The following is a 27,448-nucleotide window of genomic DNA, read 5'->3' on the forward strand; positions in this document are numbered from 1 at the left end:
ACGGTCACAGTTGTCTTTTACGAAGAAGAGCACCAAGTGATGCTGGTTGTCATTCTAACTCTGCTGTGTGGCAGCGTAAATAGTCGCCTTTCTAACCAACCTGGTGGGAAAAGTCAATATCCCATCAGCAGAGGAGGTAAACACATCAGGAGCTGTGCCCTCTCTTCCTCCCCTGCTCCGTATTACCGCTGCTCTTTCAATGCGCTCTCCCCGACAGCACATGCATTTGTGTCATTCACATGCACCGGGTGCCTGCTGCGGCTCTGGCCTGCCGGGAGCAGCCGCCCTGGTTGGGGCCATTGTTGCGTATTCCCAGACTCCGATAATTAGAACTTTCAAAGTGTCTTTCTGTGGTCGGTTAACGATGCACCCCCCCACACACACTTCTCGCCTCTCTTTTTCCACCCCCTTTGGGCATTTCAATCCTCTCTACAAAACTTTTTGTTGTTGTTTGAAAGGCAGTTGATGTAATTTAGCAAAGGTTGTGGAGAACAAATGCGGATGTGTAGCTAAGGAACAAAAATCTTGAGAGTGAGTTTTCGTTTTCCGGGTGTTTTGTAGACTTCAGTGTTGCTCTGTTGTTTCAGTGGGGTTTCTCTTTTTGTGATTGATGTGCACTCCCTTCCCTGTTTTCCTTCTCGATGCTTTCCTGATGGTTTCCTGTTCCCCCGCGCTGGGCAGCTTCGCTCTCCCCAAGCACCTTGGCCCAGGCTGGCCTCTGGGGGCCTGCCCATCTCTATCTGGCAGCAGTGACACAGGGTGTAGCGAGGCCTGGTGCAAAAGTGAGCCTGTCCTCCCAGTGTGAGCGCCAGGCTCTGGCTACTGGGTTTGCATTTCTACATCCTGGATTACCAGCTGTGTGACCTTAGGCAAGTGACTTGACCTCCCAGTTTCCTCAGCCAGAAAATAGGGATTTAAAAAACGTGGGCCCCTCCAAACACCTCACAGCGTTCCCAAGCAGCTTTGAACAAAAACTGTGTCATCTTAACCATCCTGGGCAGGATTGGCTCTCCCAGGGATCACGCATGTCCCCAAAAGATCAGACCGGCGTGTCACGGCCCTACTGCTCCTTTAAAAGAACCATGTGTAGAGGTTGCAGGCTCTGAGGAGAGAAAGGAAGGGTCCTCTTTGGCTGGTAATGCCTTTCTCTAAATGAGAAGGCCAGGGATGGGTGGATAGGAGGAGCAGGAAGCAGAGAGGGGGCAGCTGCATACCTGAAGTTCACAGGTACACAGTGTGGACAGAGAAGAAAAACGGGATCTGGCCAATGGACAGGTGTTCTCCAGACAGCCTACCCCTCGCCTCTGAGTTGAGGGGACTTTGTGTAGCAGAGGGATGCAGACCGAAGGGGCTAGAAGAAGCCGCCTAGGCCTGGCTGATCTGGGCAGTTGGCACTGGGACACCCAGGCTTCCTTTGAGACAAAGTTATTTCCTGCCACATCCATACTTTGTATGCAGTTGTGTGCATATACTCGACAGCGCTGCGAAAGTGGCATCTGCGAGTGGCATTCACCTTGCCTGCTGCACATGGGCGCGCACCTGCAGTTCGCCTCAGTAGAGGGTGGCCCTGTAGCCCAGGTGCGCTGAGTCAAGTAGGTGCTGAGAAGTGGCGGGCAGGAGAAAGGAAGAATGGCTTCCACAGAGGAATCTCAGGGTCTCACCCCCCACCCCTCGCTACGTGGGATTGGCCCCAGGGGTAGACCAGCGACAGGACCATGAGGACATTTGAGCCATGGAGCTGCAAACAGAATCTGCACCCCCCTCTATTTCATGAGGAGTACTGAATGATCTATAAAGAAGTTTTCTGTGGATGTAAAGCACAGCACAGGGAACAGAGTCAATCATATTGTGATAACTATGTGTGGTGTTGGGGGTACTACAGTTCTCGGGGTCATTGCTTCATGAGTTATATAAATGCTTAATCACTATGTTGTACACCTGAAACTAACATAATATGAATGTCAACTGTAATTGAAAAATAAAAAATCTCCCTCTGAGACTTGTAATCCTTATTTTTATTTCTTTTAGATAAATCAAAGAAGTCTATTCTTACCGCCAAAGTTCGTGATGACTACAGAAATCTCAAGAACACAGTAGAGCATTTCTTGTCCCAAAGTGGGTACACTGAAGTGAACCTCAGCAAACTCTTCGCAGATTGTGCCGTGAGGTCCTGAGGGCACCCCAGAAGTAGCCGAGGCAGGGTTGGTTGAAAGAAGAATGCAACCAGCTTTCTGGCACCTCCATCACCTCCACCATGGCCCTAACTGCTTCTCCTGCATTGCTTTTCCTTTGGGACTGTATCTCGTGTTTATGTGGATGTGGCCTAGGAGGAGGATTATTAAAGAGACTGCAAAACAATTTAATCTCCCAAGCAACAGAGAAAATGAAAGCAGCCTTCCTATTACAATATACCCCGTACCATTGAAACATGACCCCGAAGCCCTTTGCCAAGCACCTGAAGAGCTATAGCTGCTTTGGATTCGGGACTGGATTTCCAGGGGAGGGGTCAGTGAGGGGAGAGAAACTAATTGAGTGTGGCTGGAATGCAAGTGACCCCAGGCTTTGCCCCAGGGCCTTCAACGGAGGTGCCCCCAGAAGGAGAGGCTCATGAGGCCTGGTAGGAGTGCTAACATTTTGCCTTTTCACACGCCAATTAAACCCAGGGTGAACCCAAGTGCTTCCCAGCCGCAGGCTCCGGGAGTGGCTGGCTGTCCTTTTCAGTCTTGTCTTTTATATAGGTAGCGGAGGCGGGAGGTTTAGAAGTCTTGCACTCACTAAATAGATTAAACAGAGCTTACTTGTTTATTGAATTGCTGCAAAGTCCAACACTCACCCTGGGCAGGTGTTTTACAGTCACATTCCTTTTTTTTTTTCCTTAAGTAGAAAATCCAGGTAAAGGTTTATACAATAGGAAAGCACATTTAAAATAATTTGATATCCTCTAACATTTCATTAAAAATAAGGCTGGAACGAGAATCATTGTGTTATATTCAGAAAAATTGGGGAGAGGGATGGTTAATTGGCCCCGGTCTATTTTTTCTCATTTCTTTAGAATAGTGCACTCCTTTGCCAGAAGCCAAACATATTTCAACATAACAGTCTTTCCTTTCTTACGTTATTCGTAAGATTATACCAACAATATTTCCCCCTTTACGACTATGCTTTATTTTTGAAATTATCTGCCTATGTGTTTTTATAAAAGAAAAATATGCTGTGTTTTTACTTAAGAATAAAATTTTCTAAAGGGAAACCCGTTGCAGTGAATCCTTACCAGGTACCAAGAGTTGACTAAAGGAGGCAACCAGGAATAAGGGATCTCCTTCCCAAACCTCAGCCCAGTTAGAACTCAGCTCAGATGCTCGGCATGATGTATGTCCAAATGTTCTGAGTGGCATTTGGGAGAATTTCTGTGGACTTGGGGTCCTTTTATGAGATGAAGTGTGGTTTCTCATGTGCTTGGCTGACATAGACGGCCAAAGAGAACTACGCTGAGAGCCCAGTGGTATCTCCTTTTGGAGAGCAAAGATCATGGCTCCTGAGAGAGGGGCACCCTACTAGAGAAAGGTCACTCAGCATGGATCTTCATGAAGGAATACTAATTAAAGAAATGTAGAGGGCGCCGCCTTTATCCTGCTTTGTCTGCTCTTTTCTCTCTCCCTCACCCTCTCCTCCTTTCTCCACTGTCTCTTATACTCAGGTTCTAAGTACAAATACTTCGGGTTTAGGGCCCTGTCAGTTAATTTAATTAATGCCTTGGTACCTCAGGCTCTGGAACCAGTCAAAAGTTGGAACACCCAAGTTGCTTCGGGAAACTAAGGGATTAGTGTGGTTTTTCATTGCTGTTATTTTATAAGGTATAGAGATGGTTCTCTAATGTGTGCTTCCGGAGCCCATGCCCTCACTTTGCTTTGTGAAGAGAAGGCGTATTTTCCTTGGTTTCTGGGACCTGGGGTTATGGTAAATACAGAGAGTTATTCTGAAGTTGGTCATCAAGGAACTCCAGGAAACTCAAATTACTTCTCACTGGTCTGTTTCTTGTCTCTGCATCTAGATTGCAATCACTGTGAGGGTAGGAACCATTTCTGTAGCACGTCTATATAAATTCAGATATTTCTTAGAACAGTTCTTGAAAAAAGAGCGAATTCAGTGCTTGATGTTTTCTTATTCAGATCTGCAACTCCAGATTAGTTAGGCTTTTCTGGCAGGCAGCTAAGGATTCTAAAATTTTGTGAAAAGTTGAAACTGCAACTTTGATGAATTCCAGTGGATCTCACTTGGAAGATTGGAAGGTGGCATACTCACTTTTCTCTGAGGTTTCTGCTCCTTGATTTGCATGAGTTGGTAGCACAGTGGGTGGGAAGGGTGCAGAATGCCTCCCACTTTGTAAGGGGCAGGGAGCCTACCCAAATGTCTGCACAGGCTCCCTGGCGTGGGGCTTAAGCTCAAGTGCTAAAAGTGAAGGGATGAAACAAGCCGGGTTCACACTAGAGAGTGACAGGGATTTCGGTGGACTGCAGTGGGCATGTCTTGTCCAAAGGAGACATCTGCTGCTGGGAGGAATGGAGCCCAGGGTGGCCGCATCATTAGTTGTCAAGAGAAGCCAGGAATCCTGATACTTCCTAAAGTTTCTCAATTTCTAAACCTTGGCAATGATTTTTTAAAATAAAATGTAAACACTGTGGGCTACACTAACCCAGGTCTAAATTTTATCTGGGCCACTTGGGAAATGGTACCCTAAAGAACCCTGCTCTTCTCAGAGCCCCCACACCTCTGAGAAGGGCACTTTTGCTGTTGAATTTAGGCAGCAGGGTCTGCGTACATCAGGGTGCACATTTATCTTGGACAAAATGTGCTCACCCTCAGCTCTTCTTCATATGAAGGGAGACAGGGGAGATCAGAAGTTAAAAATCCTTTAAAGGGCATGCGTGATAAGAGCTGTCCAGGAAACTGATGGCGTTAAGCTCCTGACCGAGAGGATGTTTAAGGGGATGGATTCACTGCCCCTCCCCACCACCCCCTTCTCCAGCCCGGACCACTTCTTACCTCCAACACACGTACACACCTCCACATGCCTTTTCAAACATTTTAAAATGAGTTTGGCAGGAGATTCAAAGATAAGGAAACTCCAAAACCAGATTTCCCTATCTTGTGTCAGGGTTTTACAGAAAAAACATGTCAAGCCCCAGACCCTCTTGTCCGAGTTCCCCCGACCCCTCAATTTTATGTTCCCATCCTAAACTGAAAGCCTCCTTGCCTTGCTCTCTACTTCCCATCTCCATGTCTCTCTCTCTCTCTCTCTCTCTCTCTCTCTCTCTCTCTCTCTCTCTCTCTCTCTCTCTCCCCCCCCCCCACCTAAATATTTCTTAATTGAACGGTTTGCTGTGGAGCTTCCTTATAGCAGTTTAATAGATTAACTCATCTGAGCCAGCCTCAAATTTCAGATTAAAATTCCTTCATCCCGAAGGCAGCATTATCAGGTTGTTGGAGGCTGTTTTCAAACCTTGGTTTTGAATAGCAGCGGCTCTGCATTAATTTAACCACTAAGCTAATAAGTAGGTTTCGTTTTGTTATGCTAAGCTTTATTGCTTTTCTTTTGATCAGAATGGTGTTGTTGAGCAAAGCAGCAGACAAGGCATTCTTTGATGAGGGAATTAGCGCTCCATTCTTCCTCTATTATTCATAGCACAGTGGAATATGTAAGTACCTGAGGGTGTCAAAGGAGCGCAGGTTCTATTGCAAAGTGCTCGCCTTGTTTCTCTCAATAGCTGACTATGAGATGATAAACCGCTTAATACACTGTGCTAATTGGATGAGAGCAAAAAGAGATGGGAATTAAGGCGAGGCAAAGGAGAAAGTGCAACCAGCCTTCAATTCACTCTTTCACCACTTCACCAGCACCAAAGGAGGCACAAGCTTTCTATAAGCAGACTAGAGGTTTTGTGCAGAGATAAAATGAACGTGTTAGTGGATTCAAGTAATACACTAATTATTGCACAGTATAAATACCACTACTGGTTTTATAACAGGGAGGTAAACTTCTTTTGAGAGGGTTATAGGATTGCTTGGCAGTAGTGTAGAACCTAATAAGGGCCCAGAGTAATAACCCCCTGGATTAACAAAATTGCTGCTTGTTAGAAGTATGATTCAGGCTTTTATGAAGATTTCCTGAGAATGAATAAAAATGACTGAATGACATTTCTTAACGTATAACTGGCAATCGCTACCTTTTAAAGGAAAAATGTATACTTGAAACTGGACCGTTAATAATGTCCAGGGACAACACGACTTTTTCCTTTGAAAAATGCTTTTCCCCCCTGTCAGGTAGTAGGTTTTCTTCTCCCCGCCCCCCCTCAGCTAGGCTGCCACTGTCAGTTAAATATGCAGTTGCTCTGGAGAACTCAGTGTTCCAAAATACCATTTTAGATCCCATTTAAGACCCCCTTCATTCAGACACACTTTTGTGTATACACATACACACATGCTCAGGCACACATTTTTTCCTCTAAAAGCAAGCTGAACTAACCCTGGTATAATTTTCTTTCCTCTAACATCAGCCCCCTTTTTCATCCTAGTAAGATTGCCACACTCAAAACAATATGAAAAAGAACTACAGGTACCTTGTCTCTTGGTATTATAAATCAAAAACAACAATAATAAATGTTTGCCCCAGTTGGGGGAGGGGAGGGAGGAGAAAAAAATGGGAAACTGGCCTCGGCCAATACCAGTCTCGGTGACATTAGCTGACGACTGAGTTTCAAGTCCCCAGTCGTCCCAAACCTCTTCAATGGCCACTCCCTTAATTTATCCACTTTCTGTCTTCCTCACCACAAACCTAAGATGTCCACCATAACTACTGTCCACAGTTCAGGCCACTGGTAGTTGGTGGCAGAAGAACACTTAGGCGCGCCTCCTGATAATATGCCAACTGCTTCCTTCTTGCCGTTTCTTTTGGGGCCTCATCCAGATCTGGGTAGACTGTCTGAAAATGTAGCAAATTAATTTCCCCCTTCCCTTCTTCCCACAGAGGCCCAGACCAGGCTCCCAATCACACCTCTGCCCAAGATGCTGTGGGGGTGGCTCTGGGAAAGCAGGTGGTAGGGCATTCCGCTCTGGGTGTGACAGAGGACTGCCATGCCCCTATCATGGGGCTGGCGGTCCCGAATTCTCCTGGGCTCCGCACCTCCTCCACCATGGGGTAAGAGGTTTGCTTAAGGTTGGGGGGGGGGTCAGCCGCTCCCAGCATTGTGACCATGTTCCCAGATATTGGGGCCAAATTGGGTTGCCATTCATTAATAATGCTTACAATAAGATTAAATCATTCTGGAAAATCTCATAAAATCCCCCTAAGTACGCTCCACTGGCTCTTTCCAATCCCCATCATTCACTTGGGGAGGTTTGGAAGGAGAAGAAAATTGGTTTCTTTGCTTTTAATGCTGCTTTGAAAAGATACTCAGAGTTTGTCATGCGTGACATGTCACATGTTTAATGTGGACTTGCTGGAAGTCAGGGGGTCTTTAGCGTGTGATATTTATGGGGAATATTAAGTGCAGAATGAGGTCCCTCCAGCTGGGGAAAGTTGAAAGAATAGGAGGCCCAGGACCGGGCTTGTTTGCGGCCATCAGAATGACATAGGATTAAGAGTTTGTAAAACAAGGCGAGGGGTTCTCATTGGCCAGTAATAAATGTAATCCTTGGAGGTAATTTCACGCAATTTGCTTCTGCTCCATGGAAGGGTCAAATGAGAAAAAATGACTTAAAAAAGAGTTCATTAACAGAAAGAATGGTACTGTTTCGTATACCATCCAACTGGCAGCCTGGAGGGGAAAAAAGCTCTACCTATACAAAAAGCCAAAATCGACGGAAAATTGATACTGACAACTAAAAAAAAGTCCTTTCCCTCACGTTCCTCCTGCTCTCCCGTCTCTACCCCAAACTCCCGACTACCCCAGCCCACCCCAGGAAAGCGACCATCATCCCAGGGGAACCCCGTGGAGTCTGGAAGGCTGTGACACTCAGATCTTGGGGCGATGTTCTAGAAAGTTCCTCGCCAGGCCTCCTAAACCCGAGAAAGGAGTGTGTGGCAGGAATGGCCGAGGGAAGGTAGTTGGTGGCCTGCGCCCCAAGCCCCAGGCCGGGTCCCTGCTTGCGAGTCCAGGACCTAAGCAGGGTGGCCGTGACCCGCCCGACGGTCCAGGTCCGGGGAGCACCCTGGGCCCGTGACCCCCGAGGGCGCGCTCCCCACGGTTTCCAGCAGGATTGCGGGGGGGGGGGGGGGCGGGGAGGCAAGGACGCCCGGGCTTGGGCGCTCCGCAGCTGCCAAGCAGGCCGCCCATCCGGAGCGTCCGATGACCTCGGCTCGACCCCGCACCTGCCCCTGGGCTGCGCACACTGGCGCCTCAGGCCTCGAGAGAACCCGCCCCCGCCCCTCTCCTGGGCGCCTCCTGGGTGCGCGCGCGGAGCCCGACCGCCGGGCCGGGAGATGCGCCCGCGCCCCCCGCAGCGACCGAAGGCCCGCATCCTGGAGGGGCTGCTGGCTCCGGCTCCGCGAGGCGCAGTTGTCACGCCGCCGCCGCCCTCCCCCCTCCCGCCTGCCCCTCTCCCCAAAGGTCCAGCGCGCTAATTACTGCAAATTGAAACTAATTAAGCTTCTCTTCCCTTTCCCATCACCCTGGCAGCGCTGGCGAGACCCGGCCCCCGCGGGCGGGCTTACACTGAGCGGTCACCCGGCGGGGCGCTGCCAGGGACCGGGGGGAGGGAGAGGCTCCCGTTCCGTCGCGGGAAGGGGTGCACGGAGGGGGTTACAGATCGCAAATCTGTCGGGGTCCCCTCTCGAAATCTGAGTTGTTTATATTTTTAAAAAATGTATATATTTCCCAATGTCTGGATAAGTGATGTAATGACATTTGTCAAGATCTGCCACTTGGATCCTCTCGCTGCCTTTCCATCACCATTCCCTCGTTCTCTGTCTCTGTCTCTCTGTCTCTCTGTCTCTCTGTCTCTCTCTCTCTCTCTCTCACACACACACACACACACACACACACACACACACTCCTCCCCATGAGTGCACCATGGAGCCCCTCCCCTCAGAAGCCAGTGCCTCGGTTTCTCGCCTTTACCTGTCATCTCGGACTGCGCACTTCCTTGCTACGTGGCACTTTCAACGAACAGCTTCCTTCTCCTTCCAAGCCAAGACTCCTGCTCGCTTCAAATTTGTCTCCACCGTCAACAACGCCTACCGTGCACCCACCCTTCCTTCAGCCCACCCCACCTCCGTGGCCCAGGCCCTCCAGTTCCCTCTGCGACATGAGGGAGCCGAGAAGCCCATGGAAAGCACCTCGGTGGTGTCCTTAGCCTTTGTAGGAAACCCGGATCCCTGTGAGGATGTGAGGATCAGATTCAAACCGGGGCCTCTGCCAGGAAAACTCGAGTGCGGATAAACCCAGGAGATGCTGAGGCGCCCGAGCCCACCCCTGGCCTCTGGGGGGCCCCCTTCTACCCCCTCAGCGCCTGCACAGAGCATTCACACTTCCTTTTGTTAAACATATAATTTTTTTTTTATTTTGAGCGTGACACTTTTCCACTAGATAGCAAGGAAAAGTGATAACAATTACACATTACACAAAAGTACTGTACCATTGCCTTTATCTTGAAAGTTTCAGAAGCCTCTACAGTTAATAAGTTAAATAAAGGGCTTGAGTACATAAATATTTGTCTAGGAACCCTACCGTATCTACAACACAGTAAGAATCTACAGGACAAACTTTTACCATACCACGCTGAGTGCAATTGCGTTATAACATTTCAAATATACAAAGCTCTGTTCTTTTTTAATAACAATGGTATATACAGAATCAATAATCACAGTTTGGTGACTTCAACAGTCCATATTCTAGCAGAGTATTTCCCTTTGGTTTGATATAAAAACCTTGGTTGATGTATGATAAAGAAGAGAACAAGAACAAGACGCCCCTTTCCTTTAAGTGCACTGTTAGCTATCTTACAGATTCGCATTCGCTTCCCTGGCCCTGGCTTCACGCCGGAGCCCACGCCAAAATGCTATTTAAAAAAAAGAAAAGAAAAGAAAAGAAAAAGCTAAATGGGATGTCAGGAAGAAGAGAGGTTGGGCTTTAAAATTTTTTAACTTCAATACCAGGAGTCTTGGGGAGAAATCCTCCCCGATATTTTCAATAACGTAAGAACGGGAGAGAGTGGACGTACGAGTTGGAGCGAGGTTGGCAGTGGCAGGGGCAGGGGTGGGGGTGGGGAGCAGGGACGGGGCGGGTGGACAGTCAGCCAAGGAGGTGCCATGTCCCATAGCGCCCAGGGCTGTCTCGCCCGCATCCAGGCTGCTGCGAAAGCGGCTGCGCTCTCTCAGTGCCGTCTTGGGAGTGTGCTGGTCCTCTGTTTCCATTTGGTCTTGAGTGGTGCTGAGTTAGGTGACCTTTCGGGGGGCGCCCGGGGCGCGAGGGTGCCCGGCAGCCTTTAGCACACCTCCTTGCCCGTGCTGGTGCCCGGCAGGATGTTAAGCTGCGTGAGCTGCGCGGCGTGCTCCTTGGCCTTGAGCCTCAGCGCAGCTATGCTAGAAGCGCGTCTGTCTGCAGCCGCCGTGGCTGGGTCGGCCAGCGCGCCAGACGCCACCGCGCCCTCCACGGCCGGCGTGGGCTGTCTCAGGAGCGCGGCCGCGGTCGACGCGCTGGTCAGGGGGGCCATGGTGGAAAAGAGCCTGCAAGGAGAGCAAACAGCGCGGTCATGGCCTCGGGAGCTAAGCGCGGCTTTCTCGGGTAGCGTTTCCCACCTCCTCTCACCAGGAGAGTAGAGGGGCGCCGCCGCAGACGCGCGGAGTCACAGTTCCAGGGTGGACTATGGGCTGGGATGTAAGTGGGGCGCGGGCGGGAGGCTGGGCGCTCTGAGAGGGCTTTACTAGAGCAGGGAACCGAAGGAGAAAAAACAGACCAAGGGGCCAGATATTCCTGGAGGTGCCAGAGCCTGGGCCCGAGGCAGGCCTCGGGGCCCAAAACCCCACGGCCCAATAGCGCGGATTCTGTGGTTTCGCCTAGGAAGGGGGTGTATTCTCAGACTAGGAGCTCGCATTGCCTGCAATACTATTTGCCAGGAGAAAGAAGAGGAGAGTAAAAGGAGAAGAGAGAGGGAGAAGAAAAAAAAAAGAAAGGGAGAAAAGGTGGGATCAAAACTGATCAAGACCCGGCTGGCCGGTTAGCTCAGTTGATTCGATGGTTAGAGCGTGGTGCTGATAGCACGAAGTGTGCCGGTTCGATGCCCGCATGGGCCACTGTGAGGGCTAAAAAATAAAACAAAATAAAAAAAAACCCCACAAACTGCTCATAGCCCTTCGCCCTGGAAAAGCCGGCCTCGTTTGCTGGCGTTCTTGCCTACATGGCCGCCCTCAACTGAGCTGCCAGTTCCCGGGCAATGACCGCGGGGGGGGGGGGGGGGGGGGACCACAAGGGGGGGCGCCCGCCTGTTGATTTCCACTCCAAAGACTTGACCCGCCAGCGTCCCTGCATACCGCGGCGACAACCTTCCCAGGCCACCTTCCCTGCGCCCCTGCAGCCTCTGGTGCCAGAGAACCGCTGGACCTGCAACCTCCGCGTGCGCGGCAATGCGCAAGCCTGGAACCCTATTCTGCTACCGCCTCTGGGCAGCGCCAGGATTGCTCCTGGTGGCGCCTCCACCCCCTTCGCACTGCACCTCGGTCTTGCAGCTGAGGCCCGAGCTACAGCTGCCACTGGCCGTGCGACACCCCATCCCTACCCCCAGATGCTTCTTTCTCTCCAGGGCTCCCGGCCCCATAGGGCCAACTTGGGGTTTCTGCGATTAGAAATGAGCCTACTAGGGCTGGAGGGGTGCCTCATGCTTCTCCACCCTTCATGCCTCCCCCACTGCACCCCTCTTCCAGACTCTCCGAACCTTGCAGTCCGTACTCTAGCCATGGTTTGCGTCTTTTACAAGTCTCTGTCAGAAGGGAAAGGGGTGGGGGGAGGTGAGGGATACAGGACTTAATTTTTTTTTCCCAGAAAGAAAGAAAAAAGTGTGGCCTGGAGGTGGTGTAACATACCCTGGTTCCACTAGGTAAACTGAGTCACTAACTACACTTCAAAGCACTCACTGTTTATTAGTTTGTTACATGAAACTAATTTTACTTAAGTCTTTTTTGAAAATTTTCTCTAAGATGATTTTTAAGTGGTTGCGCAGTTGGATGAATCTATTATTTCTTTGTTCTCCCAAAGAGAGATCATTGAAGCTGCATTCAGTTTTATTTTCACTGCACTTTCTAACTTAATACATCCCTCCTTTGTTTCTTTGTCTGCGATTATACAGACTTTTTATTTCATCATTCGATGTTCATTTAAAGAAAGGGAGTTATAACATGCAACGAACTGTTTCTTTTATTTCGTTGTCTTGTGCCTTGTTGGAATCGGGGTTGCACATATGGGGGTATGCTTGGCAGCGGGTCAGTTGATTGACAAGGAATATAGACTCTGGGGAAGAAGAAAGAATTCTTTGCACCCAGAGGGTCCCTGGCTCCAGGGCTCCTGTGGGGACCAGGGTTGTGTTCCTCTGATTGCTAGGCTTTGGGACATGAAAAGGAATTTTGCAAAACTTGCGAAGTCATCCCGGCTCTACAGAGCCTACACCTGTACACGTTTACACACTTATCAGCTATGGCCTACGCTGTTTCCACTTTCAAATGGTACTTTTCCAGCTTTCAATGAACACTCAAAATTGTCACGGTTGTTGTTACTGCCACTGCCCTCCCCTTTGCCGCTCGGTCTCAAGTCATTCCCTTCAAGATCTACATTGTTTGAGGCAAAATTAGAAAGTATTTTCTTTGGCTAAACCTCTCAGGTCAGGCCAAAGAGAAAATATGTGTGTAGCCCTTGCCTGTCCCGGGCCTCCTCCTTGACTCCAGGCTGTGTGTGTGTGACAGACAGACAGACTTCCCGAGGCCGCGTGTTACCTGCCGAATGCAGGGCTGATGAAGGCCGGGTGCCGGAACACCGCAGCTCCGAGGAAAGTGCTCAGACCCAGCGGCGCCCCGCTGGGCGGCAGGCTGGCCGAGCCGGGAGGCGGAGGTAGGCTCGGGAAGGCAGCGGCAGCAGCGGCAGCAGCTGCTGTCCAGGCCGAGTCGAGTGCGGGGTGGTGCGGGGGGAAGGGGCTGGCGTCCAGGTAGGGGCTGAGCGGGTGGGTGGCTGAGAGCGGCCCCGGGAAGGGCAGTCCCGGAGGATGGGTTTGCGCGCCCGCCTTCTCTCGTTTGCGCCACTTCGCCCGACGGTTCTGGAACCAGACCTGCAAGGCGGAGAGAGCCCGGGGTTAGCACGGCTCCTGGCCAGATGGGCGCTCCAGACGCGCCCCTGCCTCTCCCAGGCACTGCTGGCCTTTCCTCCTTTCCACCACGGACTGCGCCCACCTCGACCCTTTCTGGCCTCAGGTTGTTTAAGGACACCTCCGGGGCCAAACGGGCGGCAAAGAGGAGCCCAAACTTAAAGACAGCAGGAAACACGGGCCAAGCAAACCCTTTCCAGTGGGTATTGCAAGTAGCCTAGTTCTTTCCAAGTTTAAGGAGAGTGGTTCAGTGTGTTTAGAGATGGGGAAACGAAGGTTTAAGTGTCTGTGCTGCCATTTGCTTGCTGTGCGTCTTTAGGCAGGTCACTTAAACCTCTTTCAACCTCAGTTTTCTAATCTGTAAAATGGGGATAATAAAACTGTACTCATAAGGCTGTTCTGAGGAAGGAGTAAAATGAGGCATGTGGAAGTTCCTGTTCAGAGAGAAGAAGGCGTATCAGCTTTTTGCTGCACATCAACTATTTTCGCCTACTTCAGGTTTACCCAAGAGCTGGCAAAATTCCTGCTGTGTTAAAGTGAATTGGGAGGCGGTTCATTTATTCTTTCCAAAAATATTTATTGAACACCTAGAATACTGGTTTGGGCTCTGGGGTTCGTGGAGAGCTGGAAAGGGAGGGAAGAAATGCCCACAGTAATTCCCGAACCAGCATACATTTTAAAGGGTCTGTTCTCCATGAAATAAAATAAAATACGGGGCACACAGTTGGCTATCTGCCCCAGGGGCTCTATCCCTCCAGGAGCCAGTTCTGTGCAGGAAGGTGGTGACTCGGCACACCAGGTATACAGCAATACCTGGATACATAGAAATCAGAGTGCAGGATACCTGTCAACTTTCCACATCTTCAGAGCTAATAGGTCCTTTATTTCTTCTGGGGATGTAGTTTAAATAAGTTATTTAAATAAGATAGTTCTAGGCTTGGGGGAGGTTTCCAGCACAAGGTATCTTCCTAATTGTTAATAGAAAGCAGTTTTAGTAGAGACCTTTACCTGAAATGTGGCAACTACCATAGTCTAAAAATAACTCCCAGGAGCATGAAATTATTTTTATGTGACCTGCTCATCACACCCACAGCTAAGATATGCTCCTTCTTCCCTGAAGGCATTAATATTTTTAGGGCTGGGTTTGTGCCTGCACACAAGTCTAAAAATTAAGAATGAGCTCCAGGGCTATACAGAATTATATTAAAACATAATGTAAATGATCCCAGAGGAATATGTTTTAAAAATGTTTTAAAGACATCTATGTCTTTCAAATATACACACTGGGGGTTGTCGTTACTAGCACTAGTAGATAAGCTTGGCTTGACTTCTAGACAGCCACCCAGGGCAAGAAAAATCGAGAATCCAAATCAGTTGATTACTTAAAATTCTGCTGAAAAGAGGGCCCATCCATAACATTCCACAGCCCTCAAATTATCTGTGAATTGCAGAAACACTCTAGTGTGGAAATCCAGAGGCTTGAAAAAGTAAGACTAGATGGGACCAGGCTGGGTGGGCAGCTTTTGTGTACCCAAATCTGTCTAGACGAGAATATCCGCCACTCCTGGAGGTCAGTGAAAGGAGTAAGGGGGGGCAGTGGGGGCAGTGTGCCCTCAAAGAACGTGGAAACCTTTTACAGACGGATCGTCTCTCCCAGCTCAACTGCAATTATCAAGATGTCCTCCCGCAATTCCTCATTATTGAATTAATACCTTTGAGGCCCCCCAAAGGTAAACGAAAGGACTCTAATAATTCATATTCACTTAATTACATCTTCTCCAGTGAATAGGGAGAGAGGAGAAGGGGAGGGGGCGCTCTCTTTCTTTTAAAAAGTTATTTAACTTTCCCACGACTCGTTCCCCTGAGCTGAAAATACGGAGTTGCTGTCACATCTCTGTTTGACAATGGAGAAATGTGTCAACAGAAAGGAGGGGACAAACCTCATCATTAGCCCTCTAATGCAAGAAGCTGTTGTGTATTAAATGAGCCATATGGAATTTATTGTGCTTTATCAGCGCTTGATTTTGACTGTAAAGTGATTCACTCAGCTCCTAACTCAGGGACATCTGTTTTCTGTTGGCCATCGGGGCTGCCCAGTGTTGATCGTCTCTTTGGTTATGAGGCCTGGGTTCGGAAATGCACTCTGGTATGGGGCTGCAAACACCTTTAATAGCATTGCACTCACTCCCTATTAGATCAATGTAGGCTCATTGCTATAAAAAATGGGAAATCAAATAGCATTAGCCAGCTCCTTGTGCGGGCAGAGGGGAAATCAAACAGCATTTTGCCTTCAAATGGCCCTGTTTGTTCTAGCACTAAGTGGGCTTTTATGAAGCCCGATTGGAGACTTAATCGCAGCCAAATACCTGCTTGGAGCTGAGCGGATTTGTCTAACAACCAAATCCATGCTCCATCCCATTATTTCAATCAGGAGAAGTCAGTCCAAAGATTGGTTCCTACAGGGGCTGTGGACCAGGGGTTTCCCGAACTTCAGGATTCTGATCCCAGACACCGTCTTCAAGGCTCCTAAGCCCAGAAACCTGCCCTTCCACTCTCCCAGGACTTTATATTTTAATATCTTTTTGTGTATGTGGATGTTTTGGTCTATTTTGCGGATTCTCCTTCTCTTCATTTAAGAAAGGGGGTCTCCACCGCCCCCTAATCCATCAACCCATCTCTCTCCCACTCTCACCCGGCCCACATCCCCCACTTCCTCCCTCTGTCTGGTGCGGCTCACCTGGACTCGGGCCTCAGTCAAGTCCAGCCTCATGGCCAGTTCCTCCCTATAAGAAAGCAACAGACAGGAGGTCACTGCAGGCTCCAGCACCCGCTTCTCAGCTTCCTTTCCCTGGCTGGCAGGCCTCCTCCTTCAGGATCTCCCCAGGCTGCCTGCCCGCATCCCCAAACACCACCATCCTTTCACCACTGGAGTGCCTACTATTTGACAACATAAAAACACAACACATTGCCAGATATAGGGTATTCTATATTATGCTGTATCATATGATATTTAAGAGTGACAGGGAGGCCTCTTGAGTCTATAAGTCTAGAAAACTGGGCTCTATGACTCTCTCTCACTCTTTCTTAAGTCAGAATTAAACAAGAAACACACAAACAATGCTTATACCCTTTTTTGTCCTAATAGTAAATGGGAGAACTCAGCACTCAACTAAAAAAAAAAAAAAAAAACAAACGTTTTTGCCCTCTTGGTTTCTTTCTGCCTTCTTTTCTCTCCCCCCTTCTCTCTCTCTCTCTCTCTCTCTCTCTCTCTCTCTCTCTCTCTCTCTCTCTCTCTCTCTCTCTCTCTCTGTCTCTCTCTCTGTCTCTCTCTCTGTCTCTGTCTCTCTCTGTCTCTCTCTGTCTCTCCTGGCTGTTTACAGCTCTCTGCCTTTCCCTCCATCTCTCTCTCTCCCCCGCCTTTCTCCCTCCCTCACCCCCTTAGCTCACACTCCCCATTACCCTCTGGAGAAACGTTAAGCTTGTTAAGAGTTCAGTAGGGGTAATTTTTCGATTAAACAAAATTCTGCGCACCTCCTGACTCCAGTGCCCACTACAAACCCTGCCCATCTCAGGGGAAGTCAATTTAACTGAAACCCTACCCCGTCATTGCAATTATTACTGCGATAATTAAGGCAAATAGGAAACCATTAAGATGCTGTAAAACGGCTTACGACCTGTTTACCGAAAATATGAGCGCGCGGAGAATAATTGGCTCGAAGCTCGCTAATATGAAAGAGCGGCGACTGCCCCAGCCTGGAACTCAGTTCTGCACTGCTGGCAGGCCCCCCAGTCGACACCAGAAACTTCAGGACCCGGAGAAAACCGGCCCCCAAAACGCTTTCCCTTGCTCCCTGCTTCAGTGAGCACCAGCAAGTCTAAAACCGCACTCCTGGCTGGCTCCGGGCAGGAGCCAAGGGTCTCTAACTAACCCCTGTGTCCAAAAGAGGTGGGCGTAGGGTGGCGAAGTGGAGCTTCCCCTCTTCACCTACTTTGGTTCCCCCGAGAAGCTAAAAATGGGCAGACCTGGATGCCAACTGACACCACACCATTTTCTTCTTTTGAAAATACACATTTGTGATAAGTGCAAAAAGCCGGTCGGCTAGTTACCTATTTGACAGCACACACTGACGTGTAATTTTATCTTCTTTTTAAAAGATAATGAAGGGTCTGGCTGACACCGAGGAAGACCAAGTTTAGCTCAAGGGATGACCAAGTTTAGTGCCTTTGCCCTGCATCCAATCCACTTTTTTCTGTTTCTGGTTAGGAGAGAGTTTGGCATTTAATCGCAGGAGCAATTGCACTTTAGAGTTGGCTCAGGCCTCCTGAACCCTAAGCAGAGATTTCTCCTTCGGTTCAAAGGGGCGGACAGCTTTCCGATTCTAAAATGTACATTGAAAAGCTGCGCACGTCTCCAGCGAAAGAGCTGCCCAAGCTTGACAAGCCCCGCGCCAGGCAGACACCTATCCCTTTCTCCCTCCCCACTGGGGGAAGTTTTCCCTAACCCTGGTTCCTTGCCTGAGCGGAGACCTTGGCCTTAGGGTGGGAGATGAAGGCCCCCAGCGGGGCTGGAGCTCCAGATCGAATGAATAAATGGGGCCCAGGGCCCAGTCTTCTCACAGGCACATCCCTCCCTCCGAGAGTGAGAGAGAAAGAGAGAGAGAGAGAGAGAGAGAGAGAGAGAGAGAGAGAGAGAGAGAGAGAGAGAGAGAGAGAGAAGGCAGGAAAGGAAGGAAGGAAGGAAGGAAGGAAGGAAGGAAGGAAGGAAGGAAGGAAGGAAGGAAGGAAGGAAGGAAGGAAGGAAGGAAAGAAGGGAGGGAAGGAAGGGAAAGAAAAAGGAAAACAAAAAGGAAAAGGAAAGAAAAACCTTGGGTGAGCTTGAAGTAGAGCATAACTGTGCGGAACACCCAGGTTGGCCACCCAGCCAAAAAGAAAAATTCCCCCAGCTGTTTCATCTACGGCCTGCCAGGCTCCCAGGAATCATTACCCATCCCTGTAAACCCGTGTACATTAAACCAACGCTGGGTTTAATGTGGGGTGGTTAGGAAAGCGATAAGAGGGTAAGATTCTGGCTGGTGCCCCTAGGGGTAGATACAAAATACTGCCCAGTTCTGACTTCCTTCGGTTATTTCAGGAGTCCTCAAACGGCAGAACTTGGATCTTTTAAAAGGCCTTCTGCGTAGGCACGGGCTCCAGCTTCATTGCGAAGAGCGTAACTGATACCCACACCAAGCTGCTGGGGCATCAGGCGGAGGTGGCGAGCGCCCCACACACAGGCCAAAAATAGCCCCTGCTTTGCTTGGGCCACTAAGGCCGGCAGCGCTTCCTGTGCCTCGCCTGGGACCTGCCTGACCCGGCTGCGCCCGAGGCCCTGAGTGTATGTGTGTGCTGGAGTGTATGTGTGTGCTGGGGTGCGCGCGTCTCCAAGGTGGTGCGTTTGGGCGCCCTTTGGAGAGGCTTTTTCTTTTTCTCTCTAAAACTTGTAGTTTGAGAAAATTAAACTGGAGAGACCTTGGGAAGGAAAGAAATCATTCCAGCCTAAACTTAAAGCCCGGAATAGGGGTGGGGGAGAGGGAGTGGGTAATTAGTGGTGAGCAGGGGTAGGTGCGTTGGGAGGGTTCGCCTGGTTAGAGTCCTGGAGCGAAGTCCCTGCCCGAGCCGGGGCCCCGGCCCACCCGCCTCCCCTCTCTGGGGCCTGCTTGCGCCCTCCAGCAGCTGCCACCCACCCACCCCGTGCACTTACCTGGTGAAGACGTCTGGGTAGTGCGTCTTCTGAAAGGCCCGCTCCAGTTCCTCCAGCTGGTAGCTGGTGAACGTGGTGCGGTAGCGCCGCTGTTTGCGCTTCAGCAGCCCCTCCTCCGAGTCGCTGCCCGCAGACAGGCACACGCTGTCCTCGCCATCCTTGCCCTCAGCGTCCTCTGGGTGCAGCAGCAGCTCCTCCTTGGGCGACAGCTCCCCGCCCTCGGAGGCCACAGCAGCGGCAGCAGCGGCCACCGCGCCAGTGGCAGCCACAGCGCAGCGCCGGGGCTCCTTGAGCAGCGCTCGGGCGTCGTCCTCCAGCAGCTCCTCCTCGTCGTCCTCCAGAAGCTCCTCTTCCTCGTCCTCGTCCTCTTCATCCTCCAACAGCTCCTCCTCGTCTTCCTCGGCACCCGTGCCGCCACCCGCCGCCGGGGCGCCACTCGGGGCGCCCGCCGCGCTGAGGCGCTCCTCCGGGTGCGCGGGGCCCCCTGGGCCGCCCAGCTCGTCCAGCGCGGGCGGTGGCGGCACGAAGGGCGCCCCGTTCTCGCGGTACGACTTGCTGCGGCTGATGCTCACCTGCGGCGCCTGGCTGATCTTCAGCGTGTCCCAGGCCGCAGCGGCGGCAGCCGCGGCGGCCACGGCGACACCAGCGCCGTCTGGCCGCTCCCCTGGCCGTGCGGTTGGCGGCGGCGGCGGAGGGGCCTCCCCTCGCGGACCCGCCGTGGCCGTGGCCGCCGCCGCCGCCGCCGCGGCCGCCGCCGCCGCCGCCGCGGCGCCCTGGAGGAGGCGGCCCCCGCCCGGGCCGTACAGGCGCCGCAGCTTGGGCGGCAGGTGCAGCTCGGCCTCGAACTGGGCGCTGCTGCCCTTGGGGGAGCCTGCGGGCAAGGGAGAGTGGTCAGTGTGCTGGCCGGCCGGGCAAAGCTGCCGCCCGGGTTGGCCCGCCACTGCTCCCTGGGCGCCTGGGACCCGGCGCGCGCGGCTCTCCGCGCGACATCAGACTTCTACCCACTTCTCCTCCTTCCCCACTTTTTTTGGTTTTGCTTTTTCTTTACACATTTCTCCCTCTCTTTCCCTTTCTCGTGTTTCCTTTATTTTTTCTCTCCCCTCCACTCTTCCCTTCTTTCCTTTCCCTCTTCTGCTCTTCCCTTTATTTCCTTTCTTCCTTCAACTCTGTTCCTACCTTGCATTTTCCATGCCTTTTCCTCCTTCTTACTCTCCCAGTCACTCCCTTTCTTTCATCTTTCCTCTCCCCTTTCCTTCCTTTTCTCTTTTTGTGCTCTTTCCCTCTTCTTTCCTCCTTTATTTTGGTTTTCATTTCTTCTTGCCCTCTGTCTCACTTTTTTCCCCTTCCCATTTTAGGTCAAAGGAGAATCTGAAAACATTCAACAACTTAAAAAAAAAAGATCATCCCCCTGAAAACTTTGCTCACGATCTCCGTCCACTGCTCTGCGACGTTGGCCCAGCCTGGCGGGAGGGCGCGCTGGCCTGCGGGCGACCCCTTTTGGGGGCAACGGCCCAGTGGCCCTGAGAGCCGGCCGCACCCCAACAGCCTGAGCAGCCCGAATGGGGCAGGGGCTCCTTGCCCGGAAAGGCAAAGAAAAATTGCCCTGGCGAAAATGGGCTCGGAAGGGCCTGAGTGGGGGCGGAGGGGGTGCAACAGGCACAGGCTTCTTCCCTTCGAGGAAGTGCCTGGCACAGGTGCCACTGCAGATTCACAAAAGGAAGAAGTCAGTTTAATTTTAAATATCCCCGTCTCCGCCATCCACTCCTGTCTTCCAAGTGGCTCTGCGGCTGGACCGCTGGTTTTCCGATTTTGAAAGAAATTAACAAATCTTTCCCTGTGGCACCTCTGCAGCCAGCACAAGGCAAAACGTAAGCGTAACAGGTTCGAGGCAAAATGATAGTTGTTCTGGAATTTTTAATTTTAGAAAAAAAAATAAAACTTTTTAAACATCTCAACTCTGTTTTAAAAAAATAACACAGCAGAGAAAAAGGAGCACCCAGAAGCCGCACATTTCATACATTTCAAATACAATAAGCATTTGGGGAATCCCTGGGAGATGTTTTTGCAAAGCTGGGGTTTGAAAGGTTACAAGTAATCTACAATTAAGAAAAAAAAAAAAAGCAAAACACCGCGTTTAAAGCAATCTTCCAAAGAGGAAAGGCCAAGGCTCACTCTGCCTGGATACCCCCACTCACAGCTTTTGGGGTTCTTCACCAAGTTGTTACAATGGTCCACCTGGCAACTGCTGTTTCTGACCTGTCGCCCCTCTTCAGAGCACCCCAAGGCCATCAAAGTGGGCATTTGAAAGACCTAAAGACCAACAGGAAGAACCTAAGGGACCCCGATGCGAAGCTGGCCTCTGCTTTCTCTGGAAGTAGAGAGGTCGGGAGAGACCGCCCCTGGCAAGATGTTTATCGCTCTTTGAGGCACCAGGCCTCAGAGTTGTACCCCTCTCCTTCCTCCGACTTCAGCTTGACAACCCCAGGCCACTGACCCCTGATTATCTAACATCCAAACCAGTGCCCAGAGCCCTTTGTAGGTGCCTGGAGGGGCGCAGCCTTACCTTGCAAGGCCTTTTCCTGATCCGCGCGGCTGGCCAGCGGGGCGGGCAAGCTCTGCGCAGCTCCCAGCAGCCGCATTTTGCACGGGCTCCTCCGGCCCAGGATGCTGTCGATGCAGTAGGAGGACAGCAAAGTTGGAGATTTACTTTTGCACTCGGGCCTCTCGGAGCAGCCCTCCTCCTGGTACTGATTGCTCATGGCTGGGGCTTTTTCCCTGGGCGCAGAGAGCGGGCGGCTGGCTGCCTCTCCTGTAGGATGGGATGGATGGGTATAAGTTGGGGGGTGGGGTTAGATGGCTGGTTATAATGGGTATTATTTCGATCTCTGTGCCTCTGCCTCCTTGAGTTGCTGACTGCCGGCTCCCGCCCTGCCCGCGAGGCCAGAGCTCGCCCTCTTGGCGCTCAGGACAAGCTGTAACAAGTGTAGTGAGCCGCCGGCGCGGAGCTCTGGAGTCTCTCTCCTCCACGTGCTGAGAGGCGCCCTGTGATTGGCTCTCGCCAGAGGCCCGGCTGTGCCGGGCTGTGGGCTCTGCGCAAAGCCCGGACTGGAGTCCGGAAAGGCCGGCGCGCGGGGGGGTGGGGGGGCAGTGGGCACTAACCGAGCGAATGATTTTCATTTTTCGTTTTTAATTAACAACTTTCTAAGTTCTCCACCCTCCTCTTGCAGCTCCTCCTTTAACCTTTTAGGGCTGGTCCGAAGCTCTAAATTATTCGGATGTCAGACCTGCGGGTGCCACTTGGGCGACGTGAGCCCCTTCCATCCACTAGAGGACTTCGCTCCCTGGAGGCGAGGCCTTGAGGCTCGCGTACAGACGGACCCGGCACTTTTCAAAGCCAAAATTGCGCTCCCAGGACTGTACCTCAATGGCGCTTAGTCGTGGTCCTCTTTAGGCCTGACGGGCTTCCGAGGTTCCAGGGTGACGGCCGCAACACATCTGCCGTTTGGGCGTTCAGTTTTCTCTTGAGGTCCAACGCCTTGAGCTGTCGGTCTTTACCCTGAGCCCGGCGGTTGTTCTCTTGTTAGCAGTTTCCCCGAACCTCATCTGTCTTTAACTCTGAAAAAAGTCCCCTTAAAGACAAAGCTCTGCCAAAGGCGCGCGGCCTTACCTACAGAACGGAAAGGAACAGGCAAGTGTCAGCAGCGAGGAGGGGCGGCTGGGGACCGGTTTGGGAGTCTCCCCCTCCTGCCCAGACTCACTTCCCTCCCCAGCCCCCAACAAGTTCTCCTCAGGCCGACGCTCAAAGGCTGGACACTCACATAGCGCGCAGGGAGTGGAACCTGACGACCCCCCCTTCCCCGCCCCAGCTCTCCAGGGTGGGAGGGACCCAGGTTCGCTTCGACCAAATCTAAGCGCCTAAAATTCAGAATTCTCATGGCCTGGCTCCCCTACGCAAAGGTGAGAGAGAGTTCTGAGCCTGAGGGAAAGTGCGTTTCTTTCCAAGCAGTTTACTGCACTTCCAGCGCTGAGAACCAAGACCCAACTGGGATTGAAGTTGGGCCGAGCCCGGGCGAGGAGCTGGCACGGGTGCCCTCCCGGCCTGGGTGAATGGCTCAAAGGACAGCCCGGGGCCCCTACACTGGTAGGGTGGGGGCGAGGGTGGGAGGTGGGAGAAGGGCTGGGGAGGGGGAATCCACGCCGGGTTTTCCTCTCTCAACTCCTTCAATGTGTCAAAGAGAAAAGCGTTTTACAAAGGATTATACTTGAATCACTTACAGTCGGTATTTTAAAATACAAGGATGCATAACTGGGATTTTTTTCAGCCATAAACATCTGCGTAACTCTTGGATGCGGGTGGGTGGGTGGCAGACAGAGCGGGCTGGCTTGGCAGGAGGAGCATTCAAGACTACTTGAGGGGGATGAAGGGTTGGGAACAGGCACATTTACAATGTTAATACTAATGCTGATATTACTCCTACTATGAAAGGCAAGTGGAAAAGGATGTCTCTCTGTCCCTCTCACTGTCTCTGGATTTTGGTTTGATTCTCACCAGTTTTTCCCATACTTGAATAATGGAGGTGGGGGGCTGAGGAGAACCTCAACTATCTCTGACATTTGCTTTTCTTTTAAGCTCTTTCTGCTGCTCCAAGGTACCCGGGATCTTCTGCCTTTCTTTCATTCTTCTTGTTCCAACCTCACCAACAGTTTGGTGTTTTTATACTGTCCCATTCAGCTTTAAACTAACCTACGCTCTGATTCACACCCCCCCCCCTTCCCTCCTGGGTCCCTGAGAACCCCCTCGGGGCGTACGGGTCTCAGCACAGCCGAGAGGCGTAAAGACGCGTCGGTCTCTCCGGAGCCTCCAGCCGCGGACGCTCGCGGGCGTCCCTGAGGCTGGTCGCTGCGAGAGACAGAGGCACTTTTCCCTCCCGGGTGGGCCCCGCGTCGGAAATCCACAAGACCCGGCTGCCCCTGGCTCTGTGACTTCAAAGTCGCTCAGCACACGCAGGGAGTGAGCTGAAACTGAGTCCAAAAAAGATCCTGTGCAATAAAAAGACACAAAATGCACAACTCATTTCTGGGAACCTAACAGGGTTTCAGCTCTCTCGGTGGAAGATTTCTTTGCTTCCGTCCCCCTCCTCCCCTTCTGCAGCTGTTCTCCTTTTTTTAAAAAAAGAAGTTGGACTTTCTGCTGGGGTGTATTCTAATTTTAATCATCTACTGTAAAAGGGGAGGTTAACAGAATTTCTGATTCTGACTTAATGACCCCTGGAATTAAATCTAACTCTATTAATGGAATATAATGTGTTTCTTTGGGAAACCTGTGTGAAAGCACTAGCTTTGTTATTTTATTTTGTTTAATTTTGGTATTTTCTAATCAATCTTCCCAAGTGAGGACGCTATTGGGAAGGCATGTCCATTCACTTCGGAGAGAAGGGCCTCACCCAGCTCACTTTACACCCAGCAACCCTGAAATGATCTTTGTCACAATTCAATACCCAACTTCAAAATCTACAATTGACTCTGCTATTCCCGAAAGATTAAATTAAAAAAAAAAAAAAAAAAAAAAAAAACACCAGAAAACTTTTCTAACGAAACCACAGAATCTGCTGGCGTCTCCACAGTGTCTAATCAGAATATGGGTTTAAGATGTCTATGTGTTATCCTATGTTATTTTAGAAAACAAATGATTCCTCTAATATTTGGGAAGAATTTGATTCATTAGTAGGTAGACTGTTAAGAGTTGGGCTATAAGACTGTATAAAAGAACTTTTAGTTTAGCAAATTTAATATTTACTGTCTCAGCAAAATGACTTTTCACCTCACTTTCTTCACTTTTTTTAACCCATTAATCAAAGGTAATTTCATATTAGTGATACTATCATTCACGTTTGTACTTGGTTATTCACAACTCCTGGCTCCTCTAATCTTTGGGGTTTGTAGTTTGGTTTTATTTTCCTGGGCTGCCTGGAAAACAATAGTTGGCAGTTCATCTGCTTTTAAAATCAATCACTAAAATCAAAATGACAACTATGGCCAGAAGTGAGGTTCAGAAGTGTTTAAAACTGCTGTTTATGGCAAAAAATGAGGCTTGTCCCCAGGACTGGAAATAATTACCTAGAAGAGGCAAATGAAAGAAACCCCTTTCTTTTCTGTGGTGAAAGCTAATTCTACATTGTAGTTTCAAAATTGTATTTGCAAGAAATGCTGGATAAGGGGGTGGCAGTTAGATATGTCATTATACAGGGGAAAATGTTTAGAGTTAACCTTGTACACTTTTCATTTGAGATGTTTTAATTTATTGTGCAATAGACACATAGGTAAATAAAGCTGTAATGGGCTTCCAGCCACACCGGATGGCTCAGGTCCCCTTAAATTATGCTCAACCTCTTCAAAACATATATTTAAACAATAGAAATAAACTTCATTGGAGTCTGGCGACCAATTTGGAAACCATTGGAAGGGAAGACAATAAGTCCTGATTACACTCGAGGATTCTCTGTGATGTGATATTCCCCTTTGCCAAGTCATTTTGCTGTTTTATTTATTTAATTTCTTTTTTTTAATAAACTTTCATTCATTTATGGTCTTCCGCAACCTGCTAATTTAACACTGGAGCGAGTTACTGCAGTGTTAGGAGGAAAGAGGGAGAGAAAACAACAATACTGCAATGATCCAAATGATACAGTAGAATTATAGCAATTATAGTTCTACTTGTGGAAGAAAACCTTGCTGAGATCAGGCAAACAAACTGAAGCCTTGTGAGGATAACAAGGGTCGGGATTGACAGCCGGTGCTGCGAAGAACCGGAGGGCACAAACAGAAATATTTGCCTCCCCCCAACCCCCCTTAACTCCAACCAGTCAAGGTTAACCTCAAATGCTACGTTCAGAGTCTGATCCACTTCAGGGGATGCATTTTATGCACCAATCGAGGTCTTTCCTCCTGGAAGTCTGGTAATGGTAGGAAATGTAACATAATCCGCTTGCCTAGCATTTGCCCCTCGGCTTCTCTGCTCCTGCTTGTCCACCACACCCTACTCCTGCCTCAGTTCTCCCCATGGCTGCTGGGATCTGTCTGTGGACGGTGTTTGTTTGTTGATGTTTTCAAAGGAGCAGCCGGTGGAAAGGTCCTAAGGGAATAATAACTTGGATTTCCAGAGAAGACTCCTTGGCGATGTTAATCCTTCCCTCTTCCCTATGTCGATCGCCTGAACCAAGGGTTCCACCATTAAGGCTCGGCTGGGAGAGGTTTGTTGGGAAGCGGCGCATTTGGAAGCGTCCCGAGGGCCACGGCCGAGCCCTCAAAGTATGGACGTGTGCGTGTTATTACTGTTTTAAGACAACTCCCCTGATCTGCAAACTTCGCCACTTTCGGTTACCCATCAGCAGCCAGGAAAAGGGGTGGGGGAGCGAGAACTAGAGAGAAAACCGACACTCCATCCCCCATCCATCAAGGCGGCCAACCGAAGCATTTTCAATCCTCGCTGCCAGCACAAAGCCAGGAGACATGGTCACAGCCTCAGGTCTGTCCTGGTAAGGGGGGGGGGGGGCCCTCCCACGGGCGAGAAGCAAGTGGTTGGGCTTCCACCCTACATCCCTCGGCGTGAGCCCCCAGTTCCTGACGCACCCATCGCCCAGGTTTCCAGCCCCGCCAGGAAACTTCTCGGAGCCCTGTAATCACCACCACCTGGATGCTCCTCTCCACCTCCGGACCGCGGGGGTACAGGTGCGTCCAGGGCCGAAGCGTACCCCGTGCAGCCTTTACTCTGTAGCTGCCTCTCCCCGTGACCCCGGAAGTGGCGGGGGTCCGGGGTTGCAGCTTGGGTCAGAAGCACCGAGGGCCCCAACGCCGGCGTCAGTACGGAGGCCTCGCGGACCCCGGCTGCCTGTGTCCCGACAGCGGAGCCCCCCTGTCGGGCTGGGCTCGGCGCCACGGCCAGAGCGCGCCCCCTAGCGGGAGCTCGGGGTGGCCCAGGCCCTCCCGCCGCAGCCTCTATGGATTCAAGTTGGCAGATCCGAGGGATCTGAGAGGAATGAATGGGGGAAGAAAACAAAAGCCTTGGAAACATTTCCAAGCGTGCAATAAAAGACCCATCTGTACCTTTCTTCTGCAGCGCGCGTCCGTGGGTAATGTCCCCCCATATGCGCGCGAGGGGAGATAATGGCTGGGTGGATTCTTGCTGGCGAACCTCAGGAAATACTGCCCGAGAGTGGAATAATTGGGGGTGGGGCAACAGCAACCCGAAGTCTGAATCCCCCGTGTCTGGGGCGTTCCTGCGGGCCTGGCCGCCCGCGCCCTCAGTCTTTAGTGAGGAATTATCTGATGGTAGCTACACTGGTATTTATTTTATTTGAAATCGGT

At 50.8% G+C, this 27,448-nt stretch overlaps 2 protein-coding genes across 5 annotated transcripts in view; one reads left to right on the forward strand and one right to left on the reverse strand.

Annotated features, from left to right (window-relative positions):
• POLA1 (DNA polymerase alpha 1, catalytic subunit) overlaps positions 1 to 3,250 on the forward strand; it is a 313,058-nt gene extending 309,808 nt beyond the window's left edge. For 3 of the 4 annotated variants that reach the window (XM_074324217.2, XM_019757051.3, XM_074324219.2), the window contains one exon: positions 2,029 to 3,250. In XM_074324217.2, the coding sequence (XP_074180318.2) occupies positions 2,029 to 2,174 (146 nt within the window). In that variant the 3' untranslated portion in view covers positions 2,175 to 3,250. The remainder of the gene's footprint in view (positions 1 to 2,028) is intronic. The other variant, XM_074324218.2, reaches the window with a different exon arrangement.
• Positions 3,251 to 9,530: 6,280 nt separating this feature from the next.
• Positions 9,531 to 22,806, reverse strand: ARX (aristaless related homeobox). The gene is made up of 6 exons (XM_074323753.2): positions 22,505 to 22,806; positions 21,648 to 21,893; positions 19,085 to 19,955; positions 16,082 to 16,127; positions 12,980 to 13,308; positions 9,531 to 10,723 (listed from the first exon to the last, which is right to left on the reverse strand). The coding sequence occupies exons 2-6, from the start codon at positions 21,841 to 21,843 to the stop codon at positions 10,483 to 10,485; spliced, it is 1,683 nt and encodes a 560-aa protein (XP_074179854.2). The 5' UTR covers positions 21,844 to 21,893; positions 22,505 to 22,806; the 3' UTR covers positions 9,531 to 10,482.
• Between the last annotated feature and the right edge of the window lie 4,642 nt (positions 22,807 to 27,448).

The sequence above is a fragment of the Rhinolophus sinicus genome, chromosome 18 (genome assembly GCF_057876585.1).
Source record: "Rhinolophus sinicus isolate RSI-liver-muscle chromosome 18, RSI-T2T, whole genome shotgun sequence".
In the NCBI taxonomy this organism is placed as follows: domain Eukaryota; kingdom Metazoa; phylum Chordata; class Mammalia; order Chiroptera; family Rhinolophidae; genus Rhinolophus; species Rhinolophus sinicus.